The following is a 24,930-nucleotide window of genomic DNA, read 5'->3' on the forward strand; positions in this document are numbered from 1 at the left end:
GGACTTGAAGACGTCCAAGTTGTAGTCAGGTGGGAAACAGGCAAGCGGCAAAGAGTTCCACTGGCGTGCAGTTCTAAGAAAGAAGCTTTGCTCATGGAATCTACGTTTGGATTTAGGCACAGATAAAGAGTGAGGAAAATTATTGACAGTAGTTTCAGCAAGATGGGTGTTTCTCGTGAAAGATTGGCGAGGGGGGACAAGGGATTGGAGCTCAGACGAGCACCTGCCATGGAAATAGCGATAAAACAGAGACAGGCTTGCAACGCCTCTTCTGTGGGAGAGAGGTTGCAGGGAAGAGAAAAGGGCATCCCCCACTAAACCACGAAGTCTATTTTGTACTCTATCAAGGCAGGATAGGCTGTTTTTAGCAGCTCCTGCCCAGATGTGGCAGCAGTACTCCATCCTTGGACGTACTTGGTTTTTATACAGATAGAGAATTGCATCAGTAGTGAGATATTTTCTGGAGCGGTAGAAAGATCCCACCATTTTCTCAGCATCCCTGGCAACAGATTTGATGTACGTGTTCCATTTCAGATCAACATTAGACAACATTAACCATTAAGGAGAATAGGGCTTGCTATAGAATTTCCACATGGGGACATTTTTTTTTTTTTTTACATAGGCATCACCACATTATCAAGGCCAAGAGGCCACTCAAGTGCTCAGTTACTTCTTTTATGCACTGTTTAGCAGGGAGAGAAAAAGTGTCACTCCATGGATGTCTTTAAAATGATGTTTGATGGATTCACAATCAGCCTGTTTGTAGTATCTCTTCATTTTGAATAACAACTCTTCGGTTTGGGTTGAAAGTTAAAAATGATATCAACCATTATCATAAGGTGATCACTGGTCTTGAGTTGGCATTACGCAAGCCTTGAGTAGTATAATCAAGAATTGGTTTAGAAAAGAGGTTTGCTGATCCTTACTATCTGGGGAGCAAATTGGGAAAAAGACCATGTGTGAAAGGGAATGTGATATCGAGAAACTATACGCACTGTTAATAACTGCGTCTGTATAGCTGGAGATACCAAGCCAATTTCTGTAGTAGATATTAAGTCCCCAAATACTATCAGAGACATAGTTGAACAGATTCAATCCTGGGTTAGAAAAATAGTGATAGTATCGTAGGAGTTAGACCTTTATATTTACTGTTATTGTTTTTAGCCAATCTGACGAATTGTCTTCAAATAGTGTTACGATGTATCCCGGCCCTGCTGGGGACGGTAGAGATGGGTGACGTAACGAGATGTATAAATAAATCTTCCCAGGTTCCTAGATAATGTGTTGTTACGGGAATGGAGTAACTGTCTTGAAGACAACAATAAAATAAAATATACTGGACACCGAAAACACAGAAGAGATAATGAGGACAAATATCGTTGAAAAATGAAACTTTTCCTCATATAAAAATAAAAATTCAATTCAAGAAGAGAAAATTAAGTACGTCTAACTATATGAAATGATTTTTACACAAATTCTACCGAGAGAAAAACATATCATCAACAGTCAATGTTCACATTAAAGACAAGAAATTGTCTGCTCAATTAGATGCAGGTTCTAGGGCGAGAGAGATGGAAATTTTGGTTAAAAAACTCAACTGCCTCGCTGAATAACTCATCCTCCCGTTAAAGCGGTTCCATCCTCTTTCCCGAATTTGACTACTGTGCATTTTTCAACTCTCATCCTCGAGTGGCCTATGGGCCTTGATAAGTGGCAATATATATTTTATACAATATATATATGTCCTTTGAAGTATATCCTTTCTTTTATCTCCTTTTTTTTTTTTTCTTTTCTGTAAATTGTTCATGTTTCATCAGGTGCGTGCATGTTAATTGCTCCAAGTATTTGTTCCTAAAACTCGTCGTAATCCTTAATTTATACGTGATGTTTCACTGTTCCTTTGATCCTTCTGCTTCGCTGGGTTCACTTTTTTTTCAGTCAATATTCTAAGTCTGATCGCTTTCCAACACAGATTTTTACCAAGGCCGCTACTACACTGGCATCGTATTTTTGCTGGCTTCGCCAACCTGGCTCTTTGCTGACTTACAGCCTGTCATTCTGAAGCGCAAGGCTCCCACTGCTTGCTGACAACCTTTTTTTTTTTTCAGTCCCCCCTCTCTCTTTCTCTATCTTTCTTTTCCTATACATTTCTTACCCTCTCTTTTTTTTCTTTTTCACTTAGCAGCTGGCAGGGGGTGAAAAATGGGTTGTTGACCTAGGTCACCTCGTTAGCTGATTCATCCGCTAGCTGTTCTTCACCTCCCCTCTCTCTTCTCTATACATGTGAACGAGCAGACCCGAATGAACCCATTTGGCACAAAATAACGAAGTAAATAAAATAGTGAAAATATGTCTTCTCTCAGCTAAAAATCAGTAAAACAATTTATTATACATTTTCATAAATGTATCGCAATAGATGAACTGTTGCATAGCCTCCTTCCAGTCGGATTACTGGACAATGTAGGATGAGGTGGGCTATGTCTTGTGTGTGTGTGTGTGTGTGTGTGTGTGTGTGTGTGGGTGTGTGTGTGTGTTTGTGTGTGTGTGTGGGTATAGGTGTGTGTGTGGCTTCCTTGCACGTTGAACAGATCGGGGAGTCCATTTGTCTCCACTTGTGCTTGTTTCCTGCAGGGTCTTGTTCTGATCCTGTTTGCGGCTACCCATTGCTTCGTACTACTTGTAGCAAAACCTGGGGTGCAAAGTTGGGGCTTCAGTGATGTGTCCCCTCCTTTTTAGAAAAGCAGACGAAATATAGTTAACTAATGCCGTGTTGTAAGGTTAATCTAAAGCACAATTATCTGATTCTAGACTGTGTTTTCTAGTTTTTTATTTTCTTTTACAAGCAAGTCATCACTTATCAAGGCCAGGAGGCCATTCAAGGATAAGGGTCAAGTTAAGAGCAGGATTTTATGAATACGTTTGTTAGGGTCCTTATGGCAGAGTGGGAAATAATCAAAGTGATTAGAGGAGATTTAGAATAGGTTAGTTTCGTTAAGTTCTAGAATATTTGAGGAGTTTACTAGGTCGAAGGAGTCTAAATTGTTTGCTTTTAGATTAGCTTTTGTTTTGAACGTTTTTATTCTTAATTTGTAAAACTTGAAAACTAAAATTTGACAAATTGATTTTCTTTGGCAGAACCGGATTTCCCATATTTAGAAGCATTAGCTCCATACCAGCCGTTGTCGTTGAGAGTAAGTTATTCTGATCATACCATTTTTAACTTTCTCCTGTTTCACCTTGTAGATTTGAAAATGATACGTAATCACTAGGTCTATGAAAACAGCATATTTTTTTTTATCTTGTTTTGATTCTCAGGTATATATCCATTGATATCTTATATGTTTTTATGTAGATTGATGTAGTTCTCGGTTAATTATGTCTGTGTCGGATATATACTCGAGAGTCAAAACAATGAAAAGAATATGCTGTTGTCATAGCCCTAGTAATCACCTTCTATTCTTTTTTCTCTTATCTTTGTCTTCTATCATCCATTTCAACATATGGCCTCCGTCTTTGTGGTCTGAGCATTCTGTTAAGTAAGATTGCAAGTTGACATGAGCGATAATGCAAAACCGTCCTCATGTCTCCAGAGTTGGTACCGAAGGCCTGAGGAAGTGTGATTTCCAAAGAATCACAGCTGAAACAGGTCTGCACATATGTAACCAATAATGTTTGTATAAATAAAAAAAAATTATACTATACACTGCGTGTCAAATTATTAACGGGATAACATTTTTTTACCAGTTTCAAAAACTTACCAGTAGTTTTGTATCAAAAGCTTCGGAAACGTTGGCAATGCTGAGCTGCACATACAGTGTGAAATCTTCATACTGTTCCGCACAATATAAACAACTTTCCATCGTAATTGCTGAATCTACGGTATTTGAGGTGTGTCAAATTATTAACAAGGCAGTTTGTTTCGTCAATAAAATGGGTCGTAAAGGTGGTTTGAGTAGTTCTGAAAAGAGTACGATTACAGAACAGCTAGCAAAAGGTAAAACTACCTTCGAAATATTGAAAATTATATGAAGGAATTATGTGAAGAACTTTGTCAAGAACCCTACAAAGGTACGTAAGAGAGCTGATAAAGGTAAATCTAGAGTTGTTTCACACCATTCTCTACTCCAAATTAAAGGTGAAGTTGTTAAGAACCCTGGGCAGACATGTCGAGAAGTCTTTGTCCAGGCTGGATTGAAGCATGTCTCAAAAAGTAATCAATGTCACCTTAAAAAGAAGTGGCAAAGTCTGATAAGCCTCTGATAAAGCAACATTACAACTGATTGAAATTACTAAACCGATTGAAATTACTAAACCGATTGAAATTACTAAACCGATTGAAATGGGCAGAGGACGACATGAAAGCAGACTTTTCCAAAGTTTTGTTCACGGATAAAGTGCGTGTCACTCTTGATTACCCAGATGGCTGGAACAAGGGATGGGTCCTAGATGGATAACATCGTCATCAGCATTTAAGGCGCTAACAAGGTGGTGGTGAGATAATGGTTTGGGCTGGGATTATTGGAGATACTTTGGTTGGCCCATGAAGAGTTCCAGGAGGCATAAAAATGACGTCAAATGCTTACATAACTTTTCTGAAGGAGCACTTTGAACCATGGCTGAAAAAGCAAAGGTTGACGTTCAGAAGAACAATTATTTTTATGCAAGATAATGCAGCAAACAAAAGCAAAGAGTATTTGCAACAACTGTGGTTCTCTGGGCTACGGAAGATGGAGTGGTCTGCGAATTAACCAGATTTTAACCCAGTTGAGAACCTTTGGAGTATCATGAAGTGACACCTCTATGCAAGTGGACAGCAATTTAAGAGCAAAGATGAGTTGGGAGATGCTCTCTTAGAGGTATCGCGAGGAATAACTGTTGATGAAATCACAAATTTGACTTATTCTGTGGACCAACGTCTTTTACAAGTCATTCATAAAAAAGGATTGCATATCCCTTACTAATTATGTCAACGTAGAAATGTCTATGCAGTTATTGTGTTCTAAGCATTTTTCCTAGTTCATTTAATGTTTGAAAATTATTTCAATAAACACGTTATGGGTATATTGTGTTTTTTCTCAACCTCGTTAATAACTTGACACACTGAAATCAACAGATATTCCTATCTTCTGCCATAGTTTCACTAATACTGCTTTAAATACTTTTATTTTCTGATTGGAGTAGCTGAATAGTATTATATGCACTTTCTCAAAGTTTCATGGATTTTTATTCACTCGTTCCTTGAATATTTAAAAAAATGTAAACTTGTTAATAATTTGATACGCAGTATATATATATATATATATATATATATATATATATATAGTTAAATTTTATGTGTCCCAGCATTGTCCTGATATGTTCAAACCGTTAATTTCAGTAACTCCGTATTCGATAGACTAAAAGATGCTGTTTGGTTTGTATAGAATAAAAATTATTTTCTAAAAGCAAAAATTTTGTCTCATTTTTGTTATTTTGTTTTTCAGATTTGTTACTGTCCAATTGACACGAGTCTCAGCTTCAGCCAAGCAAACAAGTTGATCAAGGATTTAAGGCCACGTCATTTGGTTATCGCTGAGGACTATTTAAACCCTCCGCTTATGGCACCTCACAGGGCGGATTTGACAATTGATTGGGTAATTTGAAAATTGCCTCTTTACAAAAAAAAATCATATTTTAAAAGTTATTACAGCGCGAAATGATAAATTTGTCGCCCTAAAGATAACAATATTACAGCTTTATTTTCAAACTTTTATTGAAAACAAAATCAACTCAGATAATTTGATTATGTAGTAGAGCTGACATTTATTTAATGTAGCTGTCTTCAGCTTCAACCACTGTCTCGATACGAGTCTGGAACTGGGAGCATGCCTTCTCACAAGTGCCGGCAGGAGCTTGGCGAATACTCGGCGGATGGCGGCGATCAGGCTGACTTTTGTGTTGTGGGAGGTCATGTTGGTGATGTTCTCAATGTATGACCAAACGAAGTAGTTCAAGTCGAAGGAGGAGGGAGGTCCAATGAGAGAAGGGTACAAAGTCGTATCATTCCTTCTGAAGTAAAACCTTCTGCATCTTTTTGACTTGTGGGTCAGTGCCGAGTCCTGCTGCCACATCCAGGGTCTGCCAGTGGCCACCTAATTGCACCAGAGGATCACGACACTTTTCAGCACATACGGGTACAGTTTGGTGTTGACTTTTAAGCCGACTTCGAAGATGTGAAGTGGCATGGTAGGCCCTCACTTGAAACCACACCAAACACCATAACTGTGGCCGGAAACTTTGTTTTCGTCGCCCTGTGCACGTCCCTGTTATTCATGGCAATCCAGCTGTTCATTTTGAGGGTGTTGGCAATGGTCCTGTGGTTATAATTTGGATTGGTAGTACACATGAGTTGTACAGTAGTGCATTTCTGATCTCATTTGTTGAACATTGCATCGCTTTCAGGCATGACAGAAGGCTCCTATCACTCTTGGCATTTGTACACAACTGGACTGCATGGTCTGCAACAAAAATAGAAAACAGATTTTCATCAAACGGAAATGGAATCATGTCATCTTTTCTAGGGTGAAAATTTTATCATTCCACTCTTTATTAAAAAGAAAAACAAACTAAAAAATTATCTAATGTGTTATTTTAGGATTCTGGATTGACCTAATGAAATCTCTTTAGGTTGATTCAATTGGGAAAGGTATAAACTTGTAATTTTTCCTCAACTATAGTCATAATAGCAGCTTGTGTTCAATTAATCATCTATCTGTACTCCTATACATTTTTTTTTTTTTTTTGCTCAACAGACGCATCCAAACACCCGAGCAACGCCGGGCTGAAATTCTAGTCTATCCATACTCCTATAAGTTCGTTTATCTTTTGTGCATATTGATATTCATATTAAAACCCCTCTTTTCTATTTATTTAAAAAGAAAATACAATTTTCTTATATATGGGCTGTGGAATTGCATTCCCTAGCAAAAGATCTAGCTAATTTACATATTCTTTTAAACATTCATTTTAATTAATTCCCTATTAGATTTTTTGGTCTCCTCATAGGATGATCATCTTTAGTTAACTATTACGTGTAATTATATTCATGCAGATATTCTACATGATTTATACTTGCATAATATTTGCGTAAAAAGTTTACAGTAAACACAAAATTGTTTCCATATATATTTATGTATACGTATATATTTCTGTTTAATCTATAAAAGTGAATGTGTCTGTGTGTGTACATTTCCCTTTGCAATAACTCTGTCAATTTTAAGTCTACAGACTCGAAATTTGATATACAGGGTACTGAGATTTGGGAAAATCTTTGTGATCGGTTTTCGGCAAGAAATTTGACTGTTAAGGGGTCAATGTTCAACGATTTGACCTTTGAGAACTCTATCAAACTCCCCCGACAATTTTGGGTCTAAACAATTGAAATTTTAGATATAGGTTCCGTGGACATGGATCTAACTTAATAAGTTGATTTGAGCCCGAAACAATAAATGTTAAGGGGGTCATAATTAGGGGTCAAAGTTAAAAAAATTGATTGCTTTTTTTTTTTCTTTTTTTTTTTTTGCTTAACATACACCACCAAACACCCGGGCAATACCGGGCTGAACTGCTAGTATGTAATGAATTATTTCTAATAGTTATTGTATTTTGACATTAAATAGCCTTAAAAACATAAAAACTATATTTTAGACTTAAATTACTCTGACATTTTGTCTTTTATTAAGTTTAATTTTTACAAATGTTTGGTGCTTATTGAAAATTAAATGTATTTTAAAAAGCAACAAAAAAAAAAAGATATGATGTATGTACCACGAAAATCACATAAATTGATCAAGTAATTTATTTTTATATAGAAAATCATTTTTTAATGATTTTTAATAGGAAATTCTAACCATTGTAAAACTGATATTTGATCTTAATAGTTCGAATAGAGTTGTCTCCTCTTGATTCAACATGGTGGAGCAAAACAACATTTCGCTTTGTCATAAAATTTTATTTTCTTAATTTAAAAAAAACAAACAAACATTACTTGATCAATTTATGTGAATTTTGGAATATAACATCTCTGATGAGTATGTACATCATAAAGTTTAAAAAAATTTTCTGTGTATTTTTGTTTAGGTTTATTTTATGCCTAGCATTTCAGCCCGGCATTGCCCGGGTGTTTGGAAGTGTATGTTGAGCAAAAAAAAAAAAAAGAAAAAAAAAGTGGTCAATTTTTTTAAAACTTTGACCCCTATTATGACCCCTTAACATTTATTGTTTTGGGCTCAAATCAAGTTATTAAGTTAGATCCATGTCCAAGGAACCTATATCTAAAATTTCAAGTGTTTAGACTCAAAATTGTGGGAGGAGTTTGGTAGAGTTATCAAAGGTCAAATCGTTGAACTTTGACCCCATAACAGCCAAATTTCTTGCCGAAAACAGATTACAAAGATTTTCCCAAATCTCAGTACTCTGTATATCAAATTTCGAGTCTGTAGACTTAAAATTGACAGAGTTATTGCAAAGGGAAATGTACACACACAGACACACACATAGACACATTCACTTTTATATATATATAGATTTAACAACATTTTTGTAACTCTGGGCAGGAGCTGCTAGAAAGGACTTGTCCTGCTTTGATAGAGTTCAAAATAGACTTCGTAGCCTCGTAGGAGATGTCCTTTTCTCTTCCTTGCAACCTCTATCTCACAGAAGAGATGTTGCGAGTTTGTCTCTGATGTATCGTTATTTTCATGGAAAGTGTTCGACTGAGCTTCAATCTATGGTCCCCCCTCGCCAAACTTTCACAAGAAACACTCGTCTAGCTGTAAACACTATCAATAATTCCCCCCACTCTTTATCTGTGCCTAAACCTAAACGTAGATTCCATGAACAAAGCTTCTTTCTTAGAACTGCACGCCTGTGGAATTGTCTTCCGTTTTCCTGCTTTCCGGCTGACTACAATATGGTTGCGTTCAAGTCTAACGTAAATAAGTTCTTGATGAGCCGTTCCATATAAGTTATCAAATTTACCAAATTTTCATTACTAATGATTACTATATTGTCCAATTTCTACTGTACACTCTTTAACCCTTATCCTTGAGTGGCCTCTTGGCCTTGATAATGTGGTGATGCCTATGTATAAAAAAAACAAAAAAACTCTGAGATGATATCCACTCTTTTGAGAGTGCATCTATTGCACAAGCCTTGGTCAGTGTGGTTAAGAATATATTGAGAAGTGAGGCTTGCTGGTCTTCACTATCTGGTAGTCTCAAATGGTTACTCATTTAAGTACTAGCCAAGCTAAACATGGCTCAGATTTACTGATGTTATGGGAACCAATATATCAAGATTATTATAATTGTTAAAAATTTTAAATTGAAGGTTATTTAAAAAAAAAAAAAGCTGATCAAAATTAATTTTAGTTTGTGATGTCATAGATTGGATTTCTTTTTAAAAATGACAAAATTAATATCATAATGAAATATACAAACACAAATGAATTATGTACCGATTGAAACAAAAAAAAAATTAAAATGTTTAATCAGCAAAATGACATCCAAACTGAAAACAAATTATCATCTTACATTTTTTTTTTTTTAAATAGGCATAACCACTTATCAAGGCCCAGAGACCACTCGAGGATAAGGGTTAAGAGTGTACAGTAGTCAATTGGACAATATAGTAATCATTAGTAATGGAAATTTGGTAAATTTGTTAACTTAAGTAGAACGACTCATCAAGAACTTGTTTACGTTGGACTTGAAGACAACCATATTGTAGTCAGCTGAAAAGCAGGAAAACGAAAGACAATTCCACAGGCGTGCAGTTCTAAGAAAGAAGCTTTGTTCATGGAATCTACGTTTAGGTTTAGGCACAAATAAACAGTGGGGGGAATTATTGATAGTGTTTTTCAGCTAGAGGAGTGTTTCTTGTGAAAGTTTGGCGAGAGGGGACCATAGATTGAAGCTCAGTTGAGCACTTTCCGTGAAAATAACTTACAAAACGTTTAAACGGAAACTGTGACAGCATATGGTTAATTTACTCCTTCTTCAGACAGCCAGTCTCAACTATACCGTTATCTTGTCAAAAGAAACTACAACAAGCAAAAAGGGGAGATCACTCTAAATAGACTTCCTTTAATCTATAGACAAGAGGGGATAACTCAAGTCTTAACTTAGATTAACACATATGATAAAGAAATGGAACTGTTACCGGAAATGGTTTCGAATGTTGGCTGAATTTCTTCAACATTGTAATTGTGAAGTGGTCACAAAATTCATATCTTCAAATGATTAATTTTGTTTCATTATTAAAATTAGCAAAGGAACTGCGAGTTGAAAATTTTTCAGTGAGATTGGTATTAGTTTTTTTTTTTTTTAAATATTTCTATTTGCCTTACTGCTAAAAAAGAAACGAAGTATAAAACCTGTCCATTAAGGGTTGAGGATATGTGTTGTATGGAGGGGAAAAATATGATAATGATGTGATGGATGTGTAATGTGAATCTTAAAGATTAGATCTGGACAGAGTAGAGCAGGATACTTTGTTGGTTTGGTCACATAGAAAAAAAAATGAATGAGAGTGCTTGGATTAGTAGAACAGTTGAGATAGCAGGATAGGTTGGCAGGAGAAGGCCAAGTAAAACATTAGAGGAAGTGATAAGCATGGATTTGAGAGAAAGAGGGATAAATGAAGACCTAACCATTCGGAGATAAATATAGTAATGGTAAATAGGTTTGAAGAGGATAACCACTGAAAGGGTGAAGAAACACGAGTCATAATTAATACCTAAATGTGTTAAGGGAAGTCAGCATTAATGAAATGTAAGAAATGTGAAGAAGTTAAATGTGTTAAGGGAAGTCAGCATTAATGAAATGAAATGTAAGAAATGTGAAGAAGTTAAAATTGATTGATAATCGAATTAAGGGTTGTGTCATCTGAAAATTCAGAGTGAGGTATGCATGTTTGTGGGATTTGGGCCCACGTATTTATATAGACATATATGAGATGGAACAGTTGTTTAAAAAAGTGCTGGTGGGGAAGTAGAATTGGGTAGATCAGTAGGTAAGTCAGAAGTCATTAAATAAAGGAGATAAATACAGGAACTACTAACGCTAAAAGGAAAATGAGGTGAAAAAAAGGAAACACTTTATCCGCCGCACCCACTGCATCTTAGTCATCGCAAGGCGTATGATTACTTTGCAAAAATATCGACGCAAAAGTGACCGCTCTTTGTAAAAAATGGCCCAGTTGACAGTCAAAGAATTAATGCTTTTGGCCTGTTTTTTTTTTTTGATATTTGTTGGCCGAGAGACCGATCTTTCTAACGATACCAATTTTGTCAATGTTAGTCGCGTCTGTTTTAGCAAGGCATACAAGCATACGTACATACACACAAACAAGCAAGTTAGATTTATATAATAGACTATATTATTCTTTAACTGACCAATCATATTTTTCTTTGACCAATCATATTTTGTTTAACTGACCAATCATATTTTTCTTTAACTGACCAATCATATTTTTCTTTAACTGACCAATCATATTTTTTTAACTGACCAATCATATTTTTCTTTAACTGACCAATCATATTTTTTTTTTAACTGACCAATCATATTTTCCTTTAACTGACCAATCATATTTTTTAACTGACCAATCATATTTTTTAACTGACCAATCATATTTTTTAACTGACCAATCATATTTTCCTTTAACTGACCAATCATATTTTCCTTTAACTGACCAATCATATTTTTTAACTGACCAATCATATTTTTTTAACTGACCAATCATATTTTTTAACTGACCAATCATATTTTTTTAACTGACCAATCATATTTTTTTAACTGACCAATCATATTTTTTAACTGACCAATCATATTTTTTTAACTGACCAATCATATTTTTTTAACTGACCAATCATATTTTTTTAACTGACCAATCATATTTTTTAACTGACCAATCATATTTTTTAACTGACCAATCATATTTTGTTTTACTCCCATTCACCTCTAACAAGTCATATCGCCACTTGGATGTAATGGCCAACTATATAGGACCGTGCCTAGGAAAGATTAACAAAATGTTGTTTTACGTTACATTTAATCTTCTGCATATCAGTACAGTCAGGGAAGCAGGTAGTAGGAAGGGAATTCCAAAGTCTAGCTGTTCGAGGGAAGAAACTATTAGAATAGAAAGCTTACTGGTATTTAGGGACCTCAAACAGTGAAGGGGTGAGATTTAGTTGCTAAGCAGATTTGTCAAGGATATGTACGTCAAGAGGACAGAATGCAACGAGTTCATCAGAGCACATTCCATTAAAATATTTGTAAAACCGGCACAGAGATGCAACATTACGGCAATGGGACAAGGGGTTGGAGCTTAGTTGACAAATATTCTTGTGAGGAGGAACCCGGATGTACTTATATTCATTACATCCACAAGGAAGTGAAGAAATACGGATCACGATACAAATCTAAATATGTTTATTAAGAAGGAAAAAAAGAAAGCCATCATTAAAGAAAGGAAATACAGGAAGAAGTTAAAAATTGATTGAGAATCGAATTAGGAATGTGTTCTCTGAGAAGTGTTTGTTACAGTTATGGTTAAACTACATTCATAAAATGTTTGATACTTGTACAGTTTAATCAAGACATTAAAAAATGAAAATATCGAAAAAAGGTTATATTGTACGTATCCATTATGGAACAAAGTTCTCCGAAAAAAAGTTTCACTTAATTTCGTCAAGTAGTTTTTTTTTACAGCGAAAAAACAATTTGTTATGATACCGAGTAAAAGGTTCGACTTTTAAGAAGAAAAGCTAGTATTAAAAATGGGGAGGGAGTGTTGTCGCTTTACATTGAGTTATCTCCCCGTGGCATGTTCAAAAAATTCCAAGATGTCTACCTTTGGCCAAGATCAAAATGTAGTATCTGTTCTTCAGATGCGGCACTTCCATTTCTCGTTCTCTTTCAGTGGAGGAGAAATCCTTCACGACTGAGACAATTTTTATTTTTGTACCTTTTCTCCACATTAAAAAAACGACCCTGCTGTCTAACTCTGTCCCGTGGGGAGGCATTGTAAATAGGTACCTTCAATGTGCTGTCATAAAAATGTGTTTTCCGCTGTAAAAAAACAAAAAACAAAAATTATTCGATCAAATTAACAGCAATTTTTTTTCGGAGATCTTCAGTCTAAAACAGATACGTACAATATAACTTTTTTTTTTTTTTTTCGATATTTTCATTTTTTAATGTCTGTATAAGTGCCAAATGTTTTAATTTTCCAGCGTTTCTAATATGTTCTTATTCATTTTTTTTTTTTTTTTTGCTGTAGGATTTAAACCTTACTCGAACCAAAACCTATAAAAGAGGAAAGATCCTGGATTTGCCTGTCAAACGACAATTTGAACGAATTGAAATTCATCCAAAGGTAAATAAATATACCAATGATTTCATTTTCTTTTTTAGTCTAATAATCTCTCTCTCTCACTCTCTCTCTACATATATATGTGTGTGTGCGTGTATATATATATATATATATATATATATATATATATATATATATACATACTAGCATTTCAGCCCGGCTTTGCTCGGGCCCTATGTACTGTTCATAACTTTATGTGTATATGTATACATATATTAAAAAGTTTGACTCGTGTCCAGGTAACCTATATCTAAAATTTCAAGTGTTTAGACCCAAAATTGGCCTAGGAATTTGGTAGAGTCTTTAAAAATCAGCTCGTTCAACTTTGATCTCTTGGCAGCCAAATTTTTACCTCAAAACTGGTTAAAAAGCTTGCTGCATGTCTGAATATGTAAAATTTCCAATAATAAAACCCAAAATTTGCTAGAGACTGCAAATGTTAGATCTTTTGAACTTTGAGTCCTTGGCAGCCAAATCTTCAGCCGAAAACTGATTAAAAAGTTTGTCCTATGTCTGAATACACTTTATGTAAAATTTCAAATGTTTAGACAAACAATTGGCTGAGTAATTTGGTAGAGACCACGGAGGTCAAATTTTTAAAACTTTGACCCCAATTCTGACCCCTTAACATTTATTGTTTTGGGCTCAAATCAAATTAAAAAGTTTTATCCACGTCCAAGTAACCTACATCTAAAATTTCAAGTGTTTAGACCCAGAATTGACGGAGGAGTTTGGTAGAGTTCTCAAAGTTCAAATCGTTGAACTTTGACCTCTTAATAGCCAAATTTCTGGCCGAAAACTGATCAAACAAAAAAAAGAAAAAAGAAAATGTCTGCCTTAAACCACTAACCTAGTTTTAAAACAGATCCTTTGTTCGATAAAATGCATGCCCATTGGCTGATAGGAAGGGGCGCGGTGGATACTAGAAAGCTGATTGGCTAACTAAATCCTCAATAGAAAAGGACCATATAAAAACGATAAACAACCACAGAATTCACGCATAAGCCTGAGGAATCCTAGAGTGGATGAAACGCTGAATATTCAGTGTAGCTTAATCGCCATATATATTTTATAAATTACTATATATATATATATATATATGTAGTCCAATAAATTCACTCAAAAAGTGTTTGTATTACTATTTGTATTCAAATTATATAGTAATTTAATAAATGATACCAAGTTTACTTTAAAAGAAGAGTCCATTGTTTCTACTCATTTCAAAACGCACATTTTTCTTTATTATTAAAATTCAAAATATATTTTCTGACAGGCAAATTTTTCATCTTTTCATTGTTTTTTTTTTTTCCTTTTTGAAAAAAAAATATGTGGAATGAAGGAAGAAAACAGTTTTGAGGTTTAACATTTTTTAATTTTTTTGCAATTTAATTTTTTTTGCAATTTAATTTTTTTTGCAATTTAATTTTTTTTGCAATTTAATTTTTTTTGCAATTTAATTTTTTTGCAATTTAATTTTTTTTGCAATTTAATTTTTTTTGCAATTTAATTTTTTTGCAATTTAATTTTTTTTGCAATTTAATTTTTTTTGCAATTTAATTTTTTTTGCAATTTAATTTTTTTTGCAATTTAATTTTTTTGCAATTTAATTTTTTTTGCAATTTAATTTTTTTTGCAATTTAATTTTTTTGCAATTTAATTTAGTTGGAAATGAAAACTCACTGATGTTTGCTTTTGGAAACATCTTTCCTTTTGATTATCAAGAGAAATGTGTTTTTGAATGGACATTCATTCATTTAATTGGCAAAGAATAAAATGCACAAATGACTACCATTTACGAGAGGAGTAAGTGAGAAGAAGATCACCAAAATTAAGCAACACTGAGCCTGGCCAGTATCAGATGGGTTACCATTTTGGAATGCTAAGCGCTGTATGTACCATGGCGAGTTATAGAAATTTCCAAGTTGGTATCTGGAGGCGCATTAGTTCACTGGGAGGGATTCACCCCTAGTCTTAGTTAAGACAGGCATCTAGAAGAAGGTAACTCTGATGTCATCGCCATAAGTGCGTTGGATGGCCATGGAGGAGGATGAATCTCTAGCAGATCAATGGTTCTATGGTTTTAAGAGTTACGTTATTCGACTGCAGTTATGCGGATGATCTAAGGACAACGGATAGGCGCAAACTGCCGAGTCAGATGCCACTGTGCTGGGGAAGGTAATAGCAACCTACCCCATGTATTCTGCCAAGGAATCGGACCAACAATGGACTGAGACCTATTTCATCTATGGCATGAACAAGAAGATATAAAGTGAAACTATATAGGGGAAAAACGGTGGAGGTCCGACCAGCGTCTGTCTAAGATTGCCTCAAACTCAAAGCCCTATAGTGTGGGCTGGATTATGACCTCATTGAGTAGCTGGTTCTACAGAGATGCCACTTGAACTGAGAATGCTGTTTGGTGTTGAAGCCTCCGGAACTGTCGAACGTAGATATTTTTCGCATGCTCACTGAGCCCACGATCCAGGGCAAGGGTGAAGACAAGATCCCAGTTCAGGCCGCATTGTCCATGGAAGATATTGTAAGCGATGATGAGGTCACTGTGAAGCTACCTGCGCTCAAGGTAAAAAAGATTTAGAGCTCTTAAATGTTGCTCATAGGATAGACACCTGAGGCCAGCCACCATTCTCGTCGCTAGGCTCTGAACCCATTCGAGATGCTGGATGTCGTTCACGTAATAGGGGAATGCGGTCTGAATACTGTATTCAAGAATCTGCCGCACCATGAAGGTGTAGAGGGGAAGGCAGAAACAACTGTATGGATAGAGATATTTAAAAAAATTAAACTAAGAACATTTATTAACATATATAAAAGGTTTCACTCTCAACAAATAATATTGTACATTTTTGCATGGAGAAGATATATGGAAGCAAGAGTTGCACAATTTCAACCACACCTGTCTTGAACTCACATGGTTTGAGCCGAATGGAAAATGAGAAGTTAAGGATCACTAGAATCGTTCATTTTATCACTGATTTGTTGTATAGTATGACCTTTTAAACAATAAATATTGCTCTTACAAATGAAATGTTTATTCATTCCAAACTATATGTATAATATAAGAAATATATTTCTCTATCTGTTCATCTGTCTGTCTGTACATTCCACTTTTTCTCAGAAACTACTGTGCTGACCTGACTGAAATTTTGCATGAACCTTTATGATAAGGTATAGTAAATCCACTTGATTCACAGCGAGGGATTAATGTAAATATAATGCTAAAATGACCACAAACTTAGCCATATTGAACCATCAAGTTGGCATAAAGCACTCAATCTAAGTCAATAAGCTTCTCATTTTTAGAAAGTCTAGTATATGAATAAATATGCAGATTTTTTTCCCATCAAATCTGTATATATATATATATATATATATAAGTAGATTGTAGTTTGCTTGAAGCATTGTTGAAGAAAATTATAAGGTAAAATTAAAAGCCAAGAACAATGCGAGATTTTTTTTTTTTTATAGAGTAAAATTAAGTGAAAACAAAAGAAATAAATTTCTTTTTTTGTTGTTTGTTTTTTTCTTTTTCACACAAATTTTAACTCTAAACAACAGTAAATTTTTTTTTTTTCTGTTGTATTCAATGGTGTTATAAATCTCATAACACCATTGAATACAACAGAAAAAAAAAAAATTTACTGTTGTTTAGAGTTAAAATTTGTGTGAAAAAGAAAAAACAAACAACAAAAAAAGAAATTTTTTTTATTTTGTTTTCACTTAATTTTACTCTATAAAAAAAAAAAATCTCGCATTGTTCTTGGCTTTTAATTTTACCTTATAATATATATATATATATATATATATATATATATATAATAAAAAGCTGAATGTGTGTGTATGTGTGTGTGTGTCTGGTCACGAATAGGCTCCTACATGGTTGACTATTATAGAAAACTGATCACATATAATGATAGAAGATGTATCGAGACACAGGAATGGGTATGTTTGATCTGGCATAGTGATGATTCATTAAAATTGTGGAGTCTGCCTATGCGCCTGGTCCACAAAGTATGGGAAAAAAAAAAAAACGTTTACAAGTGTTTTTGATATAGATGTACATAATAATACTTTGATGAGTATGTTTTAACTTAAATAGGGATGGTATAATAAAATTGTCGGGCCTGTGTTCGCGCCTGGCCTCCATAGAATGGAAATAGACACAAACTTTAATAAAGACTTTTCATATCTATCTGCGTAAGTATAATTTGATAATTATGTTTCAGTTTGAAGAAATAATGGTATAATAAAATTATGGGGTGTTCGCCTGACCTCCATAGAATGGAAATATGTCACAAAGTTTAACAAGGTTTTTTTTAATATAGATCCACAGAATATTGTGATAAGTGTTTCAGTGTGAACAGGTATGGTATAATAAATGATGGAGTTTATTTATTTTATTTTTACTTTCATCATATTTTGCTTTGGTTTTGATATCCCCGAATTCGAAGGTATCTCTTTACAACCCTTCGTTTTCATAACCTATCATACTTTCATAAATCAGAGTCCATTTTCTGTAGGCTGTTTTTGAACCCAGTCAACGACGAGTACTTTTGCTAGTATATATATATATATATATATATATATATATATATATATATATATATATATATATATATATATATATATAAACTATTACTACCTGGCATTACTTGGGTTGCAGTAAAATCATTTTAGTTAATTTTTATTTGTTTGCACATTTTGCAAGGGAGATAACTCTTTTTATATTCTTCAATTAAAAATATGTGTTATTTTCCTTGCTGATTTTAATGTATTTTTGTCATAATTTAAAAAAATATACTGCAGTGAAGTACGGTATTATATTGCCAATAACATGGTGCAATAATGATAAATGAAAATTTGCAAGTAAAAATCAAAATTTGATATGTCAGCTTAAATGCTAGTTACGTGATAACTAGAAGAGTATGTTAATATACATTAATTATTATCTCTTTTTATTATTTTTTTGCTTTGTGATAGTTGGCTGCGACTTTAGAACCGACAGAAGTAAAAGCTGGTACACTTATGACCATGGTAACTGGTTGTGTCACTGGCAAGGATAACAAATTTGTTCTTGAGGTGAGTCTTTTCTCTTTAATGATGAGGAATAATTCCAGATACCGGACATGCAAGAGAAGTTGCCCTAAAAGGATGACTGTAGGTTATTTGCATCAACCATCCTATGTGGAAGTGTGAAGAATGATGATGGCCAAAATTAGCTAAAAGATTATGAAATAAGAATTAAATTATATATATATATATATATATATATATTGGATTATTTATCTTCCACCAAACTATCCATTCATGTGTAATCACCTTTTTTTTCATCATATTCCCTCTGCTTCACTTTTTTTATTATCAAGTAAGATCTTTGACTTACTTGTTGTTTCATCGAATACTTTTGCATGCAAAATCCAATCCCGCATTTTGCTAATTCCTTCCCTCTGATGAGAAGGAAAGTATTTCTTCGAAACTCCGCGGATTAAGGACTATCCACTTATCTAGTGTTTCCTTTTCAGATTAAATATGTTTTTAACGCATTTCAAAGTGTTTTTTAACATGCTTTATTAACTGTTTGCTCGTATATATATATATATATATATATATATATATATATATTTGTCAACTGAATTAAATAAATTGTAAGATTGTCAACATCATGAAATTTGGAATATAGACTTTTGTCATGTATTCATTATATGCTCTGTAATTACATTGAGCTTCTTAAATAAGGATTGGTATATGTAAAAAGAAAATATAAGTGAATAAATCAGGTTTCCACAATATATATATATTTATTTATTATTTTTAAAAACAGTAATCTACGGACACGCATGTTTCGGAGCCCTACTCCTCTTCAGCATAGCTTGACTGTTGTTGGGATTCGAACCCCGGACCTTATATATTTTAGTCTAGCGCTCTAACCCATTACGCTATGATGCCATAGACAATTTACCATTTAGTTTTTTATCATTTATCTGTTTACGTAGTTTCTGTTGTTGATTTTTTAAATGATATTAAGGTTAACGTCTCCGCCACGGATATCCGGTGTTTTTCTTAGAAAGTCGTCCATTTGTTTCGGAGCCCTACTCCGCTTCAGCGTAGCTTGACTAAGCACTTTTCTATAGGGAGGGGTACCTTTTTTCACTTATATTTTTGAAAGTCATCCCCTCTTTTCAATTGACTAGCCTTAATTTAAACCTTCGCCACTTCCGGTTTGGCGATGGATGCAACAGCAAAGATGTCAGTTTTTTTTTCATGTTCCTTTCCTCCTTCCCGGTACGGGTTCGAGCCTGTCTGCGTACTACCATTTTTTTTTTTTTTTTTTCTTTTTTTTTTGCTCAACACAAATCTCCAAACACCCAGGCACCGCCAGGCAGGTCTTGAATAAGCCAAACTTCTTTCTGACAAAAATTGTTGATTTAGACATTCGCGTTCCACTGTAAATATTGCAACTGTCATCTCTGAGTGCATATATAAATAAAGCAGATGAAGCTGAGGAGTAACACTTGATGTAACCAATTGAAAATCAATTTGTATGTTATTGGATGAATATTGAATAGAATCAGATCTTTCTTAGCTAAAAGAAAGATCCAGAGCACTCCTGATAACCATACATCCAAACAACACCTCATTGATGCGGGTGTACATCTGGAGTTGATACATAGACCTTTATAATTTCTGATTTTCAAAAATGATCTCCCAGATGCAATTGCATCTGAGATGGGTATGTTTGCTGTTGATGCCAAGCTCTGTTTTTGACCTGTATGCAAATTGAGCACTCACCCCTGGTTTGTAATAAAATGGAGGCAAGAATGGATGTTGATATTAGATGCTACAAAGACAAAACTTTTTTCTTTTAACAATTAGCTTTGGCCTAATATTCATACACAACATTGAATTAGAATAAATATTCATACACAACATTGAATTAGAATAAATATTCATACCCAACATTGAATTAGAATAAATATTCATACACAACATTGAATTAGAATAAATATTCATACACAACATTGAATTAGAATAAATATTCATACCCAACATTGAATTAGAATAAATATTCATACACAACATTGAATTAGAATAAATATTCATACCCAACATTGAATTAGAATAAATATTCATACCCAACATTGAATTAGAATAAATATTCATACCCAACATTGAATTAGTATAAATATTCATACATAACATTGAACTAGAATAAATATTCATACCCAACATTGAATTAGAATAAATATTCATACATAACATTGAACTAGAATAAATATTCATACACAACATTGAATTAGAATAAATATTCATACATAACATTGAACTAGAATAAATATTCATACACAACATTGAATTAGGATAAATATTCATACACAACATTGAATTAGAATAAATATTCATACACAACATTGAATTAGAATAAATATTCATACCCAACATTGAATTAGAATAAATATTCATACACAACATTGAATTAGAATAAATATTCATACACAACATTGAATTAGAATAAATATTCATACCCAACATTGAATTAGAATAAATATTCATACACAACATTGAATTAGAATAAATATTCATACCCAACATTGAATTAGTATAAATATTCATACATAACATTGAACTAGAATAAATATTCATACACAACATTGAATTAGAATAAATATTCATACATAACATTGAACTAGAATAAATATTCATACACAACATTGAATTAGGATAAATATTCATACACAACATTGAATTAGAATAAATATTCATACACAACATTGAATTAGAATAAATATTCATACCCAACATTGAATTAGAATAAATATTCATACACAACATTGAATTAGAATAAATATTCATACACAACATTGAATTAGAATAAATATTCATACATAACATTGAACTAGAATAAATATTCATACACAACATTGAATTAGAATAAATATTCATACACAACATTGAATTAGGATAAATATTCATACACAACATTGAATTAGAATAAATATTCATACACAACATTGAATTAGAATAAATATTCATACCCAACATTGAATTAGAATAAATATTCATACCCAACATTGAATTAGAATAAATATTCATACCCAACATTGAATTAGAATAAATATTCATACACAACATTGAATTAGAATAAATATTCATACCCAACATTGAATTAGGATAAATATTCATACCCAACATTGAATTAGAATAAATATTCATACCCAACATTGAATTAGAATAAATATTCATACACAACATTGAATTAGAATAAATATTCATACATAACATTGAACTAGAATAAATATTCATACACAACATTGAATTAGGATAAATATTCATACACAACATTGAATTAGAATAAATATTCATACACAACATTGAATTAGAATAAATATTCATACCCAACATTGAATTAGAATAAATATTCATACACAACATTGAATTAGAATAAATATTCATACACAACATTGAATTAGAATAAATATTCATACATAACATTGAATTAGAATAAATATTCATACCCAACATTGAATTAGGATAAATATTCATACCCAACATTGAATTAGAATAAATATTCATACCCAACATTGAATTAGAATAAATATTCATACATAACATTGAATTAGAATAAATATTCATACACAACATTGAATTAGAATAAATATTCATACATAACATTGAATTAGAATAAATATTCATACCCAACATTGAATTAGAATAAATATTCATACATAACATTGAACTAGAATAAATATTCATACACAACATTGAATTAGGATAAATATTCATACACAACATTGAATTAGAATAAATATTCATACACAACATTGAATTAGAATAAATATTCATACCCAACATTGAATTAGAATAAATATTCATACACAACATTGAATTAGAATAAATATTCATACACAACATTGAATTAGAATAAATATTCATACATAACATTGAATTAGAATAAATATTCATACCCAACATTGAATTAGGATAAATATTCATACCCAACATTGAATTAGAATAAATATTCATACCCAACATTGAATTAGAATAAATATTCATACATAACATTGAATTAGAATAAATATTCATACACAACATTGAATTAGAATAAATATTCATACATAACATTGAATTAGAATAAATATTCATACCCAACATTGAATTAGAATAAATATTCATACATAACATTGAATTAGAATAAATATTCATACATAACATTGAATTAGAATAAATATTCATACCCAACATTGAATTAGAATAAATATTCATACACAACATTGAATTAGAATAAATATTCATACACAACATTGAATTAGAATAAATATTCATACATAACATTGAACTAGAATAAATATTCATACATAACATTGAATTAGAATAAATATTCATACACAACATTGAATTAGAATAAATATTCATACATAACATTGAATTAGAATAAATATTCATACCCAACATTGAATTAGAATAAATATTCATACACAACATTGAATTAGAATAAATATTCATACACAACATTGAATTAGAATAAATATTCATACATAACATTGAACTAGAATAAATATTCATACATAACATTGAATTAGAATAAATATTCATACCCAACATTGAATTAGAATAAATATTCATACACAACATTGAATTAGAATAAATATTCATACACAACATTGAATTAGAATAAATATTCATACATAACATTGAATTAGAATAAATATTCATACCCAACATTGAATTAGAATAAATATTCATACACAACATTGAATTAGAATAAATATTCATACACAACATTGAATTAGAATAAATATTCATACATAACATTGAACTAGAATAAATATTCATACATAACATTGAATTAGAATAAATATTCATACCCAACATTGAATTAGAATAAATATTCATACATAACATTGAATTAGAATAAATATTCATACCCAACATTGAATTAGAATAAATATTCATACATAACATTGAATTAGAATAAATATTCATACCCAACATTGAATTAGAATAAATATTCATACATAACATTGAATTAGAATAAATATTCATACATAACATTGAATTAGAATAAATATTCATACCCAACATTGAATTAGAATAAATATTCATACACAACATTGAATTAGAATAAATATTCATACACAACATTGAATTAGAATAAATATTCATACATAACATTGAACTAGAATAAATATTCATACATAACATTGAATTAGAATAAATATTCATACACAACATTGAATTAGAATAAATATTCATACATAACATTGAACTAGAATAAATATTCATACATAACATTGAATTAGAATAAATATTCATACACAACATTGAATTAGAATAAATATTCATACCCAACATTGAATTAGAATAAATATTAATACACAACATTGAATTAGAATAAATATTCATACATAACATTGAATTAGAATAAATATTCATACACAACATTGAATTAGAATAAATATTCATACCCAACATTGAATTAGAATAAATATTAATACACAACATTGAATTAGAATAAATATTCATACATAACATTGAATTAGAATAAATATTCATACACAACATTGAATTAGAATAAATATTCATACACAACATTGAATTAGAATAAATATTCATACATAACATTGAATTAGAATAAATATTCATACCCAACATTGAATTAGAATAAATATTCATACACAACATTGAATTAGAATAAATATTCATACACAACATTGAATTAGAATAAATATTCATACATAACATTGAACTAGAATAAATATTCATACATAACATTGAATTAGAATAAATATTCATACATAACATTGAATTAGAATAAATATTCATACCCAACATTGAATTAGAATAAATATTCATACATAACATTGAATTAGAATAAATATTCATACACAACATTGAATTAGAATAAATATTCATACACAACATTGAATTAGAATAAATATTCATACATAACATTGAACTAGAATAAATATTCATACATAACATTGAATTAGAATAAATATTCATACCCAACATTGAATTAGAATAAATATTCATACATAACATTGAATTAGAATAAATATTCATACCCAACATTGAATTAGAATAAATATTCATACATAACATTGAATTAGAATAAATATTCATACATAACATTGAATTAGAATAAATATTCATACACAACATTGAATTAGAATAAATATTCATACATAACATTGAACTAGAATAAATATTCATACACAACATTGAATTAGAATAAATATTCATACATAACATTGAACTAGAATAAATATTCATACATAACATTGAATTAGAATAAATATTCATACATAACATTGAATTAGAATAAATATTCATACCCAACATTGAATTAGAATAAATATTCATACACAACATTGAACTAGAATAAATATTCATACATAACATTGAATTAGAATAAATATTCATACACAACATTGAATTAGAATAAATATTCATACATAACATTGAACTAGAATAAATATTCATACACAACATTGAATT

The 24,930-nt window shown here is 31.6% G+C and overlaps 1 protein-coding gene across 1 annotated transcript in view; it reads left to right on the forward strand.

Annotated features, from left to right (window-relative positions):
• LOC145239967 (integrator complex subunit 9-like) overlaps positions 1-24,930 on the forward strand; it is a 137,057-nt gene that overhangs the window by 89,092 nt on the left and 23,035 nt on the right. Inside the window, exons 15-18 of the mRNA XM_080103554.1 lie at positions 3,136-3,191; positions 5,484-5,633; positions 13,324-13,419; positions 18,415-18,513. Coding sequence (XP_079959680.1) covers positions 3,136-3,191; positions 5,484-5,633; positions 13,324-13,419; positions 18,415-18,513 — 401 coding nt within the window. The remainder of the gene's footprint in view (positions 1-3,135; positions 3,192-5,483; positions 5,634-13,323; positions 13,420-18,414; positions 18,514-24,930) is intronic.

Source organism: Euprymna scolopes, chromosome 19 (assembly GCF_053919585.1).
Source record: "Euprymna scolopes isolate OS-2025 chromosome 19, ASM5391958v1, whole genome shotgun sequence".
In the NCBI taxonomy this organism is placed as follows: domain Eukaryota; kingdom Metazoa; phylum Mollusca; class Cephalopoda; order Sepiida; family Sepiolidae; genus Euprymna; species Euprymna scolopes.